Below are 19,228 nucleotides of genomic sequence, written 5' to 3'. Positions count from 1 at the left end.
GAAGAGTCCACGTGGCCTCTGTACCCGCCCTCTTGACACAGCCAGATAAATCATCTATTGTCGTGTATACTTTCTATTAAGGTGAATCAGAGGTGCCTTGATACAATGTTTGGTTTCAGTGCATGCATGCAGCATGTTCGATATAATATACAAAATGTGCAATTGCATGTCGCTGTATGGTGGAGGTGGTACATCACACTTTGTGCTCACTAAGTGGCGCCAAAGTACCTAATCTCTGCAAACGAGACAACCCAGCAACTATGTAACACACGGTCATGATGACACATCATAGTTCATGGCATTTTCGAAAGAAAGTTCATGTTTGTGGTAGCGTGGTCATTGACTTGAATATCGAGCTTGGTGTACAGAAATGGAAAGAAATAGCCCACTGGGCACAGACGTAAGTCGATTCAACGTCTATTCCTATGTTTCTTCAAGTAATGTCATTGCAAAGACGTGCAAACAACGTTGATTCAACCAGTGTGCGCCCAGTGGAAGGCAGTTTATGTTAACAAGAAACGTGGACTAACGAGACAGGTAAAGAGCAGAAAAGTATTCACACCCTTTGCCTTTTTCCACATTTTGTTGTGCTACAGCCTGAATTTAAAATCGATTACATTTAGATTTTGTGTCACTGGCATACACACAATACCCCATGATGTCAAAGTGGGATACATTAAAAAAAAAAAAAAAAAGTTTTTACAAACTATTTAAAAATGAAAAGCTGAAATGTATTTTATTTCACCTTTATTTAACCAGGTAGGCCAGTTGAGAACAAGTTCTCATTTACAACTGAGACCTGGCCAAGATAAAGCAAAGCAGTGCGACACAAACAACAACAAAGAGTTACACATGGAATAAACAAATGTACAGTCAATAACACAACAGAAAAAAATCTATATGTGTGCAAATGAGAAGATTAGAGAGGTAAGGCAATAGATTGGCAGTAGTGGCGAAGTAACAATTTAGCAATTAAACACTGGAGTGATGGATGTGCAGAAGATGAATGTGCAAGTAGAGATACTGGGGTGCAAAGGAGTAAAACATTTTTTTTTTTAATGACAATATGGGGATGAGGTAGTTGGATGGGCTATTTACAGATGGGCAATGTACAGGTGCAGTGATCTGTGAGCTGCTCTGACAGCTGGTGCTTAAAGTTAGTGAGGGAGATATGAGTCTCCAGCTTCAGTGATTTTTACAATTCGGTCCAGTCATTGGCAGCAGAGAACTGGAAGGAAAGGCGGCCAAAGGAGGAATAGGCTTTGGGGGTGACCAGGGAAATATACCTGCTGGAGCGGGTGCTACGGGTGAGTGCTGCTATGGTGACCAGTGAGCTGAGATAAGACAGGGCTTTACTTAGCAAAGACTTATAGATGACCTGGAGCCAGTGGGTTTGGCGTCGAATATGAAGCGATGGCCAGCCAACGAGAGCATACAGGTCGCAGTGGTGGGTAGTATATGGGGATTTGGTGACCAAACGGATGGCACTGTGATAGACTACATCCAGTTTTCTGAGTAGAGTATTGCAGGCTATTTCGTAAAGGACATCGCCGAAGTCTAGGATTGGCAGGATAGTCAGTTTTACGAGGGTATGTTTGGCAGCATGAGTGAAGGATGCCTTGTTTGGATTGGAGATGCTTAATGTGAGTCTGGAAGGAGAGTTTACAGTCTAGCCAGACATCTAGGTATTTGTAGTTGTCCACATATTCTAAGTCAGAACCGTCCAGAGTAGTGATGCTAGTCGGGTGTGCAGGTGGGGGCAGCGATCGGTTGAAGAGCATGCATTTAGTTTTACTTGTATTTAAGAGCAGTTGGAGGCCACAGATGAAGAGTTGTATGGCATTGAAGCTCGTCTGGAGGTTAGTTAACACAGTGTCCAAAGAAGGGCCAGAAGTATACAGAATGGTGTCGTCTGCATAGAGGTGGTTCAGAGAATCACCAGCAGCAAGAGCGACATCATTGATGTATACAGAGAAAAAAGTCTGAGAATTGAACCCTGTGGCACCCCCATAGAGACTGCCAGAGGTTCGGACAACAGGCCCTCCGATTTGACACACTGAACTCTGTCTGAGAAGTAGTTGGTGAACCGGGCGAGGCAGTCATTTGAGAATCCAAGGCTGTTGAGTCTGCCGATAAGAATGTGGTGATTGACAGAGTCGAAAGCCTTGGCCAGGTCGCTGAATACGGCTGCACGGTATTGTCTTTTATCGATGGCGGTTATGATATCGTTTAGGACCTTCGAGCGTGGCTGAGATGCACCCATAAACAGCTCTGAAACCAGATTGCATAACGGAGGTACGGTGGGATTCGAAATGGTCGGTGATCTGTTTGTTAACTTGGCTTTTGAAGACCTTAAGGCAGGGTAGGATAGATATAGGTCTGTAGCAATTTGGGTCGAGAGTGTCTCCCCCTTTGAAGAGGGGGGTGACCGTGGCAGCTTTCCAATCTTTGGTGGATCTCAGATGATACGAAAGAGAGGTTGAACAGGCTAGAAATAGGGGTTGCAACAATTGCGGAGGATAATTTTTAGAAAGACAGGGTCCAGATTGTCTAGCCCAGCTGATATGTAGGGGTCCAGATTTTTCAACTCTTTCAGAACATCAGCTACCTGAATTTGGGTGAAGGACAAATGGGGGAGGCTTGGGCGAGTTGCTGTGTGGAGTGCAGGGCTGTTGACCGGGGTAGGGGTAGCCAGGTGGAAAGCATGGCCAGCCATAGAAAAATGCTTGTTGAAATTCTCAATTATCGTGGATTTATCGGTGGTGACAATGTTTCCTAGCCCCAGTGCAGTGGGCAGCCGGGAGGAGGTGCTCTTATTATCCATGGACTTTACAAGTGTCCCAGAACCTTTTGGATTTTGTGCTACGGGATGCAAATTTCTGTTTGAAAAAGCTAGCCTTTGCTTTCCTAACTGCCTGTGTATATTGGTTCCTAACTTCCCTGAAAAGTTGCATATCGCGGCAGCTATTCGATTCTAATGCAGTATGCCACAGGATGTTTTTGTGCTGGTCAAGGGCAGTCAGGTCTGGAGTGAACCAAGGGCTATATCTGTTCCTGTTTTTTTTTTATAATGGGGCATGCTTATTTAAGATGGTGAGGAAAGCACTTTTAAAGAATAACCAGGCAACCTCTACTGACGGAATTAGGTCAATATCCTTCCAGGATACCTTGGCGAGGTCGATTAGAAAAGCCTGCCCGCTGAAGTGTTTTAGGAAGCATTTGACAGTGATGAGGGGTGGTTGTTTGACCGCAGATTCATTACAGACACAGGCAATGAGGCAGTGATTGCTGAGATCCTGGTTGAAGACAGCAGAGATGTATTTAGAGGGCAGGTTGGTCAGGATGATATCTATGAGGGTGCCCGTGTTTACAGATTTGGGGTTGTACCTGGTAGGTTCATTGATAATTTGTGTGAGATTGAGGGCATCTAGCGTAGGTGAAGATAGATAGGGGGCAATCAATTCACATATGGTGTCCAGGGCACAGCTGGGGGCAGAAGGTGGTTTATAACAAGCGGCAATGATAAGAGACTTGTTTCTGGAAAGGTGGATTTTTAGAAGTAGAAGCTCGAATTGTTTGGGCACAGACCTGGATAGTATGATAGAACTCTGCAGGCTGTCTCTGCAGTAGATTGCAACTCCGTCCCCTTTGGCAGCTCTATCTTGTCGGAAAATGTTATAGTTACATCACCAGAGGAACAGAGGAGGAGTAGGATAAAGGTACAGCTAAAGACTATAAGAACTATAAATCTTGATTCAACAAGTACTCAACCCCTTTGTTATGTCAAGCCTAAATAAATTCAGGTCAGGTGTAAAAATGTGCTTAACAAGTCACATAATAAGTTGCTAAAAATTACTCTGTGCAATAATAGTGTTTAACATAATTGTTGAATGACTACCTCATCTCTGTACCCAACACATGCAATTATCTGTAAGGTGCTTCAGTCGAGCAGTGAATTTCAAACACAGATTCAACCACAAAGACCAGGGAGGTTTTCCAATGCTTCACAAAGAACGGCACCTATTGGTAGATGGGTAAAAAAAAACAGACATTGAATATCCCTTTGAGCATGGTGAAGTTATTAATTATGGTGTATCAGTACACCCAGTCAATACTGGGCATCCTTCCTAACTCAGTTAAAACAGTTATAGAGCTGAATGCCTGTGATAGGAGAAAACTGAGGATGAATCAACAACATTGTAGTTACTCCACAATACTAACCTAAATGACAAAGTGAAAATAAGGGTGCCTGTACAGAATACAAATATTCCAAAACATGCATCCTGTTTCCAACAAGGCGCTTAAGTAAAACTGATAAAAATGTGGCAAAGATATTAACTTTATGTCCTGAATAAAAAGTGTTATGTTTGTGGCAAATCCAACACAACACATCACTGAGTACCACTCTTCAAACTTTCTACTATGATGGTGGCTAGTAAGTCTCTAAAAGCATTGTACACCTAGATTGTACAATATTTGCACATTTTTCTTTTGAAATTCTTCAAACTCTTGTCAAGTTGGTTGTTGATCATCATTGCTAGACAGCCATTTTCAAGTCTTGCCATAGATTTTCAAGCCTATTTAAGTTAACTGTAACTAGGCCACTCAGGAAGATTTATGTAGTCTTGGTAAGAAACTCCAGTGTATATTTGGCATTGTGTTTTAGGTTATTGTCCTGCTGAAAGGTGAATTTGTCTCCAAGGTTTTCCTCTATGATTTTGCCTGTGCTTAGCTCTGCTCCGTTTCTTTTATCCTAACAAACTCCCTTGTCCTTGCCGATGACAAGCATACCCATAACATGATGACTGAGAAAGACTCACAGCTGTAATAGCTACCAAAGTTGATTCTAACATGTGACTCATTTTGAATACTTAGGTAAATTAAATATTTATGTATTTGATTTTAAATAAATTTGCCAAAAAGTGAACATGTTTTCACTTTGTCATTATGGGAATTGTGTGTAGATGGGTGCCAAAAAAATATATTTAATTCATGTTGAATTCAGGCTGTAACACAACAAAATGTGGAACAAGTCAAGGTGTATGAATACTTTCTGAAGGCACAGTAAAACTTTTATATAGAATTTTGCAAAATGCATGCACACACACCGATATCAAAAGATTTTGCTCATAGATATACAGTGCATTCGGAAAGTATTCAGACCCCTTGACTTTTTCCACATTTTGTTAAGTTACAGCCTTATATAAATGATATTTCATTTTTTTATTCATTTTTTTGTGTGTAGATTGATAAGGGGAAAAAACATTTTAGAATAATTATTCAGACCCTTTACCTAGTACTTTGTTGTAGCACCTTTGGCAGCAATTACAGCCTTGAGTCTTCTTGGGTATGACGCTACAAGCTTGGCACACCTGTATCTAGGGAGTTTCTCCCATTATTCTCTGCAGATCCTCTCAAACTCATCGCTGCACAGCTATTTTCAGGTCTCGCCAGAGATGTTCGATCGGGTTCAAGTCCGGGCTCTGGCTGGGCCACTCAAGGACATTCAGAGACTTGTCCCAAAGCCATTCCTGCATTCTCTTGGCTGTATGCTTAGGGTCGTTGTACTGTTGGAAGGTGAAACAATTCCTTTGACCTCGTGGCTTGGTTTTTGCTCTTTGGCCCATTCCTCCTGATAGAGCTAGTGTAACTGAGTCAGGTTTGTAGGCCTCCTTGCTCGCATATGCTTTTTCAGTTCTTCCCACTCTGGAGCAGGTTTTCATCAAGGATCTCTCTGTACATTGCTCCGTTCATCTTTCCCTCGATCCTGACTAGTCTCCCAATCCCTACAGCTGAAAAACATCCCCACAGCATGATGCTGCCACCACCATGCTTCACCATAGAGATGGTGCCAGATTTCTTCCAGACTTGACGCTTTGCATTCAGGCCAAAGAGTTCAATCTTGGTTTCATCAGACTAGAGAAACTTGAGTCCTTTAGGTGCCTTTTTGCACACTCCAAGTGTGCTGTCATTTGCCTTAATCTGAGGAGTGGCTTCCATCTGGCCACTCTACCATAAAGGCCTGATTGGTGGAGTGTTGCAGAGATGGTTGTCCTTCTGGAAGGTTCTCCCATCTCCACAGAGGAACTCTGGAGGTCAGTCAGTGACCATTGGGTTCTTGGTCACCTCCCTCACCAAGGCCCTTCTTTGGCCGGGTGGCCACCTCTAGGAAGAGTCTTGGTGGTTCCAAACTTCTTCCATGTAAGAATGATGGAGGCCACTGTATTTTTTGGGACCTTCAATGCTGCAGAATTTTTTTGGTACCCTTCCCCAGATCTGTGCCTCGACACAATCCTGTCTCGGAGCTCTACGAACAATTCCTTTGACCTCGTGGCTTGGTTTTTGCTCTTTGGCCCATTCCTCCTGATAGAGCTAGTGTAACTGAGTCAGGTTTGTAGTTCTCCTTGCTCGCACATGCTTTTTCAGTTCTGCCCACAAATTTTCTATGGGATTGAGGTCAGGGCTTTATGATGGCCACTTCAATACCTTGACTTTGTTGTCCTTAAGCCATTTTTCCACAACTTTGGAAGTATGCTTGGGTCATTGTCCATTTGGAAGACTCATTTGCGACCAAGCTTTAACTTCACGACTACTGTTGCTTCAATATATCCACATTTGTCCTACCTCATGATGCCATCTATCTTGTGAAGTGCACCAGTTCCTCCTGCAGCAAAGCACCCCACAACATGATGTTGCCACCCCCTTGCTTCACAGTTGGGATGGTGTTCTTCGGCTTGCAAACCTCCCCCTTTTTCCTCCAAACATAACGATGGTCATTATGGCCAAACAGTTCTATTTTGTTTCATCAAACTAGAGGACATTTCTCCAAAAAGTACGATCTTTGTCTCCATGTGCAGTTGCAAACCATAGTCTGGCTTTTTTATGGCGGTTTTGGAGCAGTGGCTTCTTCCTTGCTGAGCGGCCTTTCAGGTTATGTCGATATAGGACTTGTTTTACTGTGGATATATATACTTCTGTACCTGTTTCCTCCAGCATCTTCACAAGGTCCTTTGCTGTTGTTCTGTTGCTGACTCAAGTGATGTCAATTAGCCTATCAGAAGCTTCTAAAGCCATTACAACATTTTCAGGGATTTTCTAAACTGTTTAAAGGCACAGTCAATTTAGTGTAGTAAACTTCTGACCCACTAGAATTGTGATACAGTGAAATAAAAATTAAATAATCTGTCTGTAAACAATTGTTGGGAAAATTACTTGTGTCATGCACAAAGTAGATGTCCTAACCAACTTGCCAAAATTATAGTTTGTTAACAAGAAATTTGTGGAGTGGTTGAAAAATGAGTTTTAATGACTCCATCCTAAGTACATTTACATTTAAGTCATTTAGCAGACGCTCTTATCCAGAGCGACTTACAAATGTATGTAAACTATCGACTTCAACTGTAGCTATGGTTGGTAAAGCGGGACAACCCCAAAAATGACTGAACTACAAAATTGAAACACAATATTGGCAACTTTATTAAATGTTGTTCATTAGTAGGCTACTTGATGGTCAACAGATGCAAATGTGTCATTCTCCACATTTAATTTCAGTTTCATTGAGGACTTTTCCTCATAACAGAAGCATGCCAGGGAGTTCCATAACTTATATTATGCCATTGTAGTCTACCATTTGATAAAATAAATATGTTGAAATAACTATATCGCTGGAGTCATTGCAAATCCATTTGTTCCACTTGTTTAGCCTACCTGCAGCTGGCAGACCAATTTAATAAATAGCCTATAACTTTTGGGTGAATTGTTGTGGCCTTGTTATTATGCAATTATGGCCATGTTAAATTAATTAAATTAGAAGTTATCAAAGCTCTATCGCAACTGACGATCAATTGCTATAAATCATTAGATTGACGGTAACAGTCAATCAGATTAGGCTACAGGTTAAAAAAATAAAATAATAATGATCACTGGCTGTTGACAAGCATATTCAGTTCATATACATATGATTAATATTTAATTCAGTGATTGGAGTTACGGCCACATTCTCAGTAGCCTATTCCCGCAGATGATCGATGCTTGACTACCGTTCGACAAATACAAATATTATCGCTATAATCTCATGTAGACTAGTTTACCCGCACTGTATCTGCGAGCTGTTGGCTAGAGCGCACGTGCCAAGACCAGAGTAGGTACATTTAGCTATCGAAAGTGTGATGGAAACACACAGAACTTTAGATTTTTATTAGGTACATAACAAATGTTGCGAAGAAGTGTATGTTGTGTGCACAACGTCATCGCGCACAGATTTGTATCTGCAACAAGTCAGTTTGGAAACACCACTGTTGGGAAAATGTGCATATTTCCTTTGTGTTATTTGCATGAAAATATGTTGCCAATTGGATGGAAACCTAGCTAATGATGCATTTTCACACAAACCAACCCACCGTGATAATGGGGTTGTGTTTTGTGCTGATGGTCATCTCTCATCACACACTCCCTGGGCTGAGGAGGATCCACCCTCTGGGCTTGCAGTCACCATTGGACTCTCCAATGAATCATTAACTAAGAACATTCAATAACATCCAGGCACACCAGCAGGGAGGAACAGTCAGGATCAGCAAGAGGGGGGTGAAAGGTATATAATAAGAATCAGGAGTGTCTTTCATTTTTTTTTACAGACTGTTGGACAATACAAGCAGCATTACAGAAGATAACAGCATCGGAGTAGGTCAATTCCATTATCTTCCCTTTGGCCCTTGTAGAACTCGGATAAGGCAGGGGAAATCAGTCTTCGAGTAAAGAAGTTGACCATTAACCCCAACTATTGATTACAGCTCTCTCTCCCTCTTCTAACCAGCTCTGCTCTGCACCGTGGATCCTGACACCAAAGTTCAGTCACTGGTGGCAGAAGTATTTCACACTCGAACAACTACTCCTCTGTAGTTTTGTTTTATAATCCTCTATTATTTAGCACTTTTTTCTGCACTGCAAACACCATGGCAACCGCAGGGTATGGATATTACCGCACCACCATTTTCCTGGCCATGTTTGTGGGCTATACGCTGTACTACTTCAACAGGAAGACCTTTTCCTTTGTGATGCCCTCTCTCATGCAAGAGATCAAGCTGGACAAAGATGACCTGGGTAAGAGAAGCCTCACTATTGTCTTTTCCTCTCTTTCTGTCTTGCATGTCCCTAACGACAATTAACAACTAAAGTTTAGATACTGCTGATAGTGGTCTGACTGATTGGTTTAATTGAACGATCATATGGGGATACATCAGTTAATGCTTTGTGTATGTTTATATTAGTACCAAAATCAATTAAACATTGCGTTCTGCCTCTGTATTGTGTGCACTATCCCTCAGGCATGATCACTAGTAGCCAGTCTCTGGCCTATGCTATAAGCAAGTTCATCAGCGGTGTGTTGTCGGATCAGATCAGTGCCCGCTGGCTCTTCTCCATTGGCCTGTTCATGGTGGGTGCCATCAATGTGGTCTTCTCCTGGTCCTCTACTGTGGCCATTTTCTCTGGCCTCTGGTTCCTCAACGGCCTGGGTCAGGGCCTGGGGTGGCCCCCATGTGGCAGGGTGCTGCGCAAGGTAAGACCAGGAAGTAACACTGTAGTCCACGGGATATGAAGCTGTCAGACACATATAAATCAATTGCCTGCACTGTTAAAATACTGGTCAGTCAGTACCATTTTGTATATCCCTGTCCATTCAATACTAGTCGTGTCAAGCCATGAAGCACATCACTAGTCTGATATTATGAAATGTCATTCCCTTCTGCTCCTCAGTGGTTCGAGCCCTCTCAGTTTGGGACGTGGTGGGCGATTCTGTCCTGCAGTATGAACCTGGCTGGGAGTTTAGGCCCCATTATTGCAACGTTGATGGCCCAGAGCTACAGCTGGAGGACGACCCTGTCCATCTCAGGCCTCTCCTGTTGTGTGGTCTCCTTCGTCTGCCTGCTGTTGATCAGGAATGAGCCCAAAGACGTGGGCTTGCCCAACATAGACACTGGGGGGGCCAAGAAGGGCAAAGCAGGTCAGAGCTGGGAGCTAACCTCTTCTTGTCCTGTGGTTGAAACATTGCAAAATATGTGTGACTGACATGCACAGGTTTCATTTTGAACGCATGCCTTTTTGTGTATTGTCTGCATGTGCAATTGTGTGTAAGGTCAGTAAAACTCTGTGTTAATGGACTTTGCACCCAGTGTTCCCTCACACGCTAGCGGGAACAAGTTCAAGATCATGCACACTCTAAGTGATGTGCTAGTGTGACTGAAACCCCTCTCCCTTACCAGGCTCATCCAGTGATGAGACCACCTTCAAAGAGTTCATCCTGTCCCCCTACCTGTGGCTGCTGTCTGTGGGCTACCTGGTGGTGTTTGGGGTGAAGACAGCCTGCACTGACTGGGGCCAACTCTTCCTCATCCAGGACAAGGGCCAGTCAACACTCATGGGTATGGAAGTCTGATACATTAAGACCTGCGTTTTCCCTCTGTTTTTACGCAGGTTAACGTGTATTGTCATGAGTCTTATCCTGGAGGCAGAACAGTGATTTGCTCTTAGATAGGCCAGCTGCAATGTAAAAATTGGCTATATTGTAAAAATGTATTGAAACAAAAATGTGCTTTTTGTTATTAATTTAAGGTTAGGGATTAAGTTAGGCATTAGGGTTAGCAGTGTCGTTAAGGTTGGGTTTAAAATCTGATTTTATGACTGTGCCAGCTAGAGGTCGGCCGATTATGATTTTTCAATGCCGATAGCGATTATTGGAGGACCCAAAAAAAAGCCGATACCGATTAATCGGACTATTTTATTTTTATTTTTTGTAATAATGACAATTACAACAATACTGAATGAACACTTATTTTAACTTAATATAATACATCAATAATATCAATTTAGCCTCAAATAAATAATGAAACATGTTCAATTTGGTTTAGGTAATGCAAAAACAAAGTGTTGGAGAAGAAAGTAAAAGTGCAATATGTGCCATGTAAAAAAAGATAACATTTAATTTCCTTGCTCAAAACATGAGAACATATGAAAGCTGGTGGTTCCTTTTAACATGAGTCTTCAATATTCCCAACTAAGAAGTTTTAGGTTGTAGTTATTATAGGAATTATAGAACTATTTCTCTCTCTACCATTTGTATTTCATATTCCTTTGACTATTGAATGTTCTTATAGGCACTTTAGTATTGCCAGTGTAACAGTATAGCTTCTGTCCCTCTCCTCGCCTCGAACCAGGAACACATTGACAACAACCACCCTCGAAGCATCGTTACCTATCGCTCCACAAAAGCCGCGGCCCTTGCAGAGCAAGGGGAACAACTACTTCAAGGTCTCAGAGCGAGTGACGTCACCGATTGAAACGCTATTAGTTTGCAACCCACTAACTAGCTAGCCATTTCACATCGATTACACCAGCCTAATCGCGGGAGTTGATAGGCTTGAAGTCATAAACAGCTCAATGCTTGAAGCACGCGAAGAGCTGCTGGCAAACGCAAGAAAGTGCTGTTTGAATGAATGCTTATGAGCCTGCTGCTGCCTACCACCGCTCAGTCAGACTGCTCTATCAAATATCAAATCATTGACTTAATTATAAAATAATAACACACAGAAATACAAGCCTTAGGTCATTAATATGGTCAAATCCGTAAACTATCATTTCGAAAACAAAACGTTTATTCTTTCAGTGAAATACGGGACCGTTCCGTATTTTATCTAATGGGTGGCATCCATAAGTCTAAATATTGCTGTTATGTCATAATTATGTACAATTCTGGCAAATGAACTACGGTCTTTGTTAGGAAAAAATGGACTTCACACAGTTCACAACGAGCCAGGCGGCCCATACTGCTGCATATACCCTGACTGCTTGCACGGAACGCAAGAGAAGTGACATAATTTCCCTAGTTAAAAGAAATTCAGGTTAGCAGGCAATATTAACTAAATATGCAGGTGTAAAAATATATACTTGTGTATTGATTTTAAAGAAAGGCATTGATGTTTATGGTTCGGTACATTGGTGCAACGACTGTGCTTTTTTTGCAAATGCGCTTGTTAAATCATCACCCGTTTGTCGAAGTAGGCTGTGATTCAATGAGAAATTAACAGGCACCGCATCAATTTTATGCAATGCAGGACACGCTAGATAAACTAGTAATATCATCAACCATGTGTAGTTAACTAGTGATTATGTTTAGATGGATTGTTTTTTTATAAGGTAAGTTTAATGCTAGCTAGCAACTTACCTTGGCTTCTTGCTGCCCTCGTGTAACAGGTAGTCAGCCTGCCACGCAGGCTCCTCGTGGAGTGCAATGTAAGGCAGGTGGTTAGAGCTTCGGACTAGTAACCGGAGGGTTGCAAAAATGAATCCCAGAGCTGACAAGGTAAAAATCTGTCGTTCTGCCCCTGAACAAGGCAGTAACCCACCGTTTCTCGGCCGTCATTGAAAATAAGAATGTGTTCTTAACTGACTTGCCAAGTTAAATAAAGGTGTAAAAAATAAATAATTGCAAATCGGTGTCGAAAAATACCGATTACCGATTGTTGTGAAAACTTGAAATCAGCCCTAATTAATCGGCCATTCCGATTAATCGGTCGACCTCTAGTGCCAGCTAGTGACCACTGCAGATTCATGACTAAAAACGCTAACCTGCCTGTTTTACCAGTATGCAGTAGACTGCGGTTGATAACTCAATAATAACTGCCTATTGTAAGTTTGACTGAATGCATCTCTTTTTCACAGGCAGTTCCTACATGAGTGCCCTAGAGGTGGGAGGCCTGTTGGGCAGTTTAGCTGCAGGATACTTCTCTGACAAGGCTGTGGCACAAGTGGGTTTATAGTGGCATCATACACTAATTCAGAGCTCTATTCAAATCACTGCAGTGTTTGTAAGGTACTGTATTTCTTTTTGTACAGCAAGGCATGAAAAGCCATGGAAACCCCCGTCATTTTCTCTTGATCTCAATGATGGCTGGGATGTTTGGTTCCATGTATCTATTCCGGATCACTGTCACGCCAGACAGCCCAAAGGTATAGTAAACACATCATGTTCCATCAAAACTCCTTTCAGAGCCAATACACTATTAGTCTGTTTGTTAGTTCATGCTTTGTTTTTTATTTTATAAATTCAGATGTGGATCCTCTTCTTGGGGGCTACATTTGGCTTCTCATCTTACGGACCAATAGCCTTGTTTGGCGTGATAGCCAATGAGAGTGCTCCTTCAAACTATTGTGGAACGTCACATGCTATTGTTGCCTTAATGGCCAACAGTAAGTTTATCTCAACCAAATTGTCTCAAATTATAATGAATGCTTTTCTCACATTTTGTTGTATTGTATTCTGGTGTCTTGGCTTTACTAGCAGTACCAGACAGGTACACTACCGGTCAAAAGTTTTAGAACACTTACTCATTCAAGGGTTTTTCTTTATTTTTACTATTTTCTACATTGTACAATAATAGAGTAGACATCAAAACTATGAAAGAACACATTTGGAATCATATAGTAACCAAAAATGTGTTAAATATATCAAAAATATATAGTATATTTGAGATTCTTCAAATAGCCAACCTTTGCCTTGATGACAGCTTTGCACACACTTGGCATTCTCTCAACCAGCTTCATGAGTTAGTCACCTGGAATGCATTTCAATTAACAGATGTGCCTTGCTAAAAGTTCATTTGTGGAATTTCTTTCCTCCTTAATGCATTTGAGCCAATCAGTTGTGTTGGGACAAGGTAGGGGGTATACAGAAGATAGCCCTATTGGATAAAATACCAAGTTCATATTTTGGCAACAGCTCAAGTAAGAAAAGAGAAACGACAGTCCATAATAAGACATGAACCTCAGTCAATCCGTAAAATTTCAAGAACTTTTAAAGTTTCTTCAAGTGCTATGATGAAACTGGCTCTGAGGACCGCCACAGGAATGGAAGACCCAGTTATCTCTGCTGCAGAAGATAAGTTTGAGTTCCAAGCCCAAATAAATGCTTCACAGAGTTAAAGTAACAGACGCATCTCAACATCAACTGTTCAGAGGAGACATTGTGAATCAGGCCTTCATGGTCAAATTGCTGCAAAGAAACCACTAAAGGACACCAATAAGAAGAAGAGACTTGCTTGGGCCAAGAAACACGACTAATGGACATTAGACCGGTGGAAATTTGTCCTTTGGTCTGGAGTCCAAATTGGAGAGTTTTGTTTCCAACCACAGAGTAGGTTAAAGGATGTGTAGTTCCCACCGTGAAGCATGGAGGAGGTGTGATGGTGTGGGGGTTCTTTCCTGGTGACATGGTCAGTGATTTATTTCGAATTCAAGGTACACTTAACCAGCATGGCTACGGCAGCATTATGCAGCGAAACGCCATCCCATCTGGTTTGCACTTAGTGGGACTATCAGTTGTTTTTCAACAGGACAATGACCCAACACACCTCCAGGCTGTGTAAGGGCTATTTTACCAAGAAGGAGAGTAATGGAGTGCTGCATCAGATGACCTGGCCTCCATAATCCCCCGACCTCAACCAAATTGAGAGGGTTTGTGATGAGACGGACCGCAGACTGAAGGAAAAGCAGCCAACAAGTGCTCAGCATATGTGAGAACTCCTGTTGGAAAAGTATTCCAGGTGAAGCTGGTTGAGAGAATGCCAAGGGTGTGCAAAGCTGTCAAGGCAAAGGGTGGCTATTTGAAGAATCTCAAATATAAAATATATTTTGATTTAACACTTTTTGGGTTACTGCATGATTCCATATCTGTTATTTCATCGTTTTAATGTGCACTATTATTCTACAATGTAGAAAATAAAACCCTTGAATTAGGTGTTCTAAAACTTTTGACCGGTAGTAGTGTAGTTCAACAACTAAATCTGTATATCCTATTTATGAGAACCAGCCTAATTGACATTCCTGTATCGTTCAGTTGGGGGCTTCTGCTCTGGACTGCCGTTCAGCACCATCGCCAAGCACCACAGCTGGGAAATGGCCTTCTGGGTAGCAGAGATGACTTGTCTCATCACTACCATCTGCTTTTTCCTGCTGCGGAACATCAGAACCAAGATGGGTCACATCCCCAAGAAGACTGACTAATCACTACACCGACTCTCTGCTGTCAATGTAGGAAATTTAGGATAAGAATGTACATTCTTATTTGTTAAGTGTTTTTGATTTGAAAAAGGCTCAATTGTATTGACGGGAGACATGCTCCTGTATATTCTTATTTTAAGAGATGGTGAGACATGGAGTTGAGCGAGGGAATATTTATTTTCACTGAAGATGTATTCAGATGCAAATACATCAACCATGTTGTGTTAACTCTTTTCAATGCTCATGGCATAAAACAGATCCAAGATTCAAGTATTGAAAATGTGTCAATATGATCATTTGAAACCAAGACACTTTATGGTCAAATGTACTGCTCTCTTTTTAAATTGGCACTGTACTCATATGGGTGAAATGTGTTTGACTATATAAGACTTGAATAAAATACCTTACGTTGTGGTTTTAGTTCATTCTAAAAATAATTACATTATAGATGATAAATGTTATGGTGTTTATTCTTAAAGTATATACAAAAACAAAACATTCAGTATTTACATTGTATCCCAGTATAGCATATTCTCATACAAGTTATTCAACATTAGTTCTGAAATATCAGCACTGCTTGGAGACATGTTGACCCATATGCAGTGTACTATAGCCTCCCTGTCACAACAAACACAATTCAATGGATTGGCAGAAAAAGAAAAACTGGAGCAATGGATAGTCTGGATTTGCCTTCATACACATTTTTCAGGTTTGTTTCTGCTCAAGATCCAGGTCCAAAGTTAGCAGCTTTCTCTGCTATCTCCAATGCACCCTTCAAATTCTGATCAAAGAGTTCACACCTGTAACAAGAGGGCAAAATATATCTCACCAGGGTTGCTCATCAATGACTTGGCTGACTCATGTGAGAGACAGAGGGCAGATATTTGACATGTGACAGTTACCTGATAGGCATCTCCAGAGAGTAGAAGGGGTTCTTGAGGGCGAAGTCTGAATAGATCTCGTAAATCTTCCTGAGGAGTGCGTCAATGCCAGACTGCCGGGGGTCTGCCAGCACAATGAACTTTATACCTGATAAAAAAAGATGTTGGCAGATTTCGTTTTTCAAAACAAGAGCATTGCATGTAGACATCACATACAGTGACTGATAGCAGTGTTTGAATGCATGGCTTTACCAGTGAGTGTCTGAAAGCAGTGCAGTTTAAACATATCTGTCTCCAGCATCTCAATTCCTGAACTGCCAACTTCAGGGGACAGCTGTGAACCAATAGCAAACAACCTAGGAAAGAGTACAATACAACATGCAGCAAGATCATGGAAACGCCTATGTCGCCATAGATAAATTATTTATTCATGTTAGAGCAGACAGGTGTAATAACTTGAGAACTGCAACTACTTACGAATGAAACATTGAAGCCAACATCAGTTTTTCATTTGAACTCAAGCGAGCCCTTCCGAAACGTATGGACACCGGATAGTTTGTTGAGTCTTTCAAGTATTCGATGATCTCCTTCCCATCCGCCGTGAACTTGCCGTTGACATCCACTCCATTGATGGACAGTAAAGCATGGCCCACTAAATTAATAGAAGTATGCGTGCACAATGTTAACAATAAATATAAACATGCACAATGCAACATTTGAGTTCCAACCATGACATATTACCAGTTATCACTATATACATTTTGTAAGCCTTGATGTGATCAGTTGACTGTTGCTGACAACTTACTGTACCTCGGATTCCATCGCGTTGACCAAATGATACAACAACTTTCTCATCGTGGATCTTTAACACCAAATCTAAAGGATAGCTGAATGTTTTCTCTGCTTCTGCTCTCGGTACATAATTGTCATACTGGTAAATTAATCCCCCAGCCTTATTTACAACATACACACTGAATATCGCCATCTTTGCCTTTTTCTGCACAGCTGACGAAATTGTCAGGTGACAGGAAATATTTCAGACAAAATAAAATACAATCTTCAACAGAGGTAACTTTATCTGCGTGTTCATTCGTATTGTTTTTTGTTTAAGATCGCATCTATATTTATTTCGCAGATCTTTTAATTATTAATTCTAAAACCAAGAAATATTTAAAAAAAATAACTACATTTCCCAGTACCGTACTTCAACATCCGCATGTACGGGTTCTCTTAGTGGCTGGTGCACGGGTTTAACGTCCTTTCACTCCGACATCTTGACGGTGGGACATCATGGTAAGGTCTTTAGCGTGGTTTTTCATTAAATTCGATGGCGAACAAAACATTTGACTCTGAAAATGTCTGTCTGAATAGATCAGGATGCGTAGTTGGAAAATATACTTCGTCCTGACCGTGGTTGTGGATGGAATGGCTCAGTTATATTCTAGTTGGATATGCTTGGTAGCTAGCTAACGTTACATGCGGCTGGCAGTGCTGATTGTGCACTGTATGATCAGACGACCATGGCCACATGTGTAGATATCTCAAGCTGACATTTCCCACCAAAATCTATCAATTGATGAGATTATGCAAACTGCACGCCAGTTCTCTGCAGACACTATTGGCCTAACTGAAGCCGGTTGTTAACTGACGTTAACATGCTAGCTTTTAACATGTAACGTTAGCTAGGCCCTAGTTAGTTGGCTTAGGCTTATCAAACGTTTTACATTTGTTACACAAAAATGTTCAAAGATTAACATCATATTTGGTTCAATTCCAATTGAGGGACTCGTGGTTACCTTTTTATTAACTAACCATCTGATTACTGTCTGTTAGTGCACTGAAACACTTCCAGCTAACATTAACTAGTTTTGGGAAATGTGTGGTGGTTAATTCAGCATCAGTTGGATAATGGTATTGCGATCTGTATTATTACAGCCTCCTAAGGACGCCAAGGGGAAGGGGAAGGATTCTGGGAAGTCCAAAAAGGACAAGGATCCAGCCAACAAATCTGGAGGCAAAGCCAAAAAGAAGGTATGTCCTGGTATCAATCTTTTTTTGTGGGAGTTTAGATATTCCTTTGGGGGTCATAATGGTGTAACTGTCAGGAGTGTGAGCAACATCATCAACTTCTCCATTTCCCCTGAGCAGAAGTGGTCCAAGGGAAAGGTGAGGGATAAGCTCAACAACCTGGTCCTCTTCGACAAGGCCACCTACGAAAAGTTGAACAAGGAAGTGCCCAACTACAAGCTCATCACACCAGCAGTCGTGTCCGAGAGGCTAAAGATCAGAGGCTCTCTGGCCAGGGCTGCCCTCCAGGAACTGCTCAGCAAAGGTAAAACTCTGAACCCTACTCTGATTCCCAACCAGTGTTCACTCAGGGAATTTGGTGAAATTGGGAAGTAGTTGGTTAGCTAGATCTGACTGTAATGTAAGAAAAGTATGTATAGCAGTTACTGAACTCTCATTTCAACATTTAGCTTTATTTTGGAGCCATAATATCAGAAGTGCAGATAGTATTGCTTGTCAGAATAGGCAGGCACCATTTTGCATGGATTCCTTCCTGGTTCACTGCTCTGTCATATCTCTACAATAGTGTAGTTTTTTGGGAGGCTACATTCTGTGGCAGTCTCCTGAGAGGATGTATATCTGGTTAAATTTTGAGCTTTGCTACAGCGAAACCCAGTAAGTCTACAAGGCACAGACTATATGGGTATGCCACAGAGCCAAAATAAAAAATCTGTTAAGCCTCATGTACATATACCCATGTTTAACACTCTTCTCACTTGCCTTCCAAATGAAACAATAAATATTTTGGCGTTACTACAAAAGTTCCCTTTAAAACATAACTTTTAACCCCAGTCAGCAGTAGTCTTCCTTCAAGGGAAGAAGATACCAGCATTTTGCTTCACCCACTATAATGCCTGCGAAATATGTGATCAATAACATTTGATTTTGAAGATACTGTCGTTTTGGTAAACATTGGCTCTGATCAGTGACTATGAAGACTGGCACTGCAACTTGATGTCTGCTCTTTCAGGATCATGTCTTGTGGATATTGTCTTAACATGTCAGGGCATTGAATGGGTCAGTTGGTAATGTGGGACCATAGAACTTCAATATCTGTACAAAATAACTGACACGTTCCATTCTGCCCCCCCTCTAGGCATGATCAAGTTGGTGTCAAAACACAGATCGCAGGTGATCTACACACGTAACACCAAGGGTCCCGAGGAGGAGGGTGGCGTTGTGGTTCCAGACAAGCCAGAGAAGCCTGAGAAGGCAGCTAAGGCATCGAA

The 19,228-nt window shown here is 41.6% G+C and overlaps 2 protein-coding genes and 1 pseudogene across 7 annotated transcripts; 2 read left to right on the top strand and 1 right to left on the bottom strand.

Annotated features, from left to right (window-relative positions):
- The first annotated feature begins 297 nt into the window (after positions 1-297).
- slc37a4a (solute carrier family 37 member 4a) lies at positions 298-15,465 on the top strand. 6 transcript variants are annotated; one of them, XM_065000419.1, is made up of 10 exons: positions 298-537; positions 8,634-8,679; positions 8,813-9,099; positions 9,324-9,556; positions 9,754-10,000; positions 10,260-10,418; positions 12,715-12,800; positions 12,889-13,002; positions 13,104-13,242; positions 14,888-15,465. In XM_065000419.1, exons 3-10 carry the CDS (start codon positions 8,952-8,954, stop codon positions 15,052-15,054), a joined length of 1,293 nt encoding a protein of 430 aa, XP_064856491.1. In that variant the 5' UTR covers positions 298-537; positions 8,634-8,679; positions 8,813-8,951; the 3' UTR covers positions 15,055-15,465. The 6 variants fall into 6 exon arrangements, with proteins under 6 accessions (XP_064856491.1, XP_064856494.1, XP_064856490.1 ...); XM_065000420.1 differs by having other exon boundaries at positions 312-400; XM_065000422.1 differs by lacking the exon at positions 8,634-8,679 and having other exon boundaries at positions 8,927-9,099.
- Positions 15,466-15,503: 38 nt separating this feature from the next.
- On the bottom strand, positions 15,504-16,950 carry trappc4 (trafficking protein particle complex subunit 4). Its single transcript, XM_029681252.2, has 5 exons — positions 16,743-16,950; positions 16,410-16,584; positions 16,185-16,288; positions 15,954-16,080; positions 15,504-15,851 (listed from the first exon to the last, which is right to left on the bottom strand). Exons 1-5 carry the CDS (start codon positions 16,915-16,917, stop codon positions 15,773-15,775), a joined length of 660 nt encoding a protein of 219 aa, XP_029537112.1. The 5' UTR covers positions 16,918-16,950; the 3' UTR covers positions 15,504-15,772.
- Positions 16,951-17,116: 166 nt separating this feature from the next.
- LOC115141892 (small ribosomal subunit protein eS25-like) lies at positions 17,117-18,350 on the top strand (annotated as a pseudogene).
- Positions 18,351-19,228: the final 878 nt, after the last annotated feature.

The sequence above is a fragment of the Oncorhynchus nerka genome, linkage group LG14, assembly GCF_034236695.1.
Source record: "Oncorhynchus nerka isolate Pitt River linkage group LG14, Oner_Uvic_2.0, whole genome shotgun sequence".
In the NCBI taxonomy this organism is placed as follows: domain Eukaryota; kingdom Metazoa; phylum Chordata; class Actinopteri; order Salmoniformes; family Salmonidae; genus Oncorhynchus; species Oncorhynchus nerka.
The sequence above is the reverse complement of the archived record's forward strand: the minus strand, read 5'-3'. Positions and strand labels throughout refer to the sequence as shown.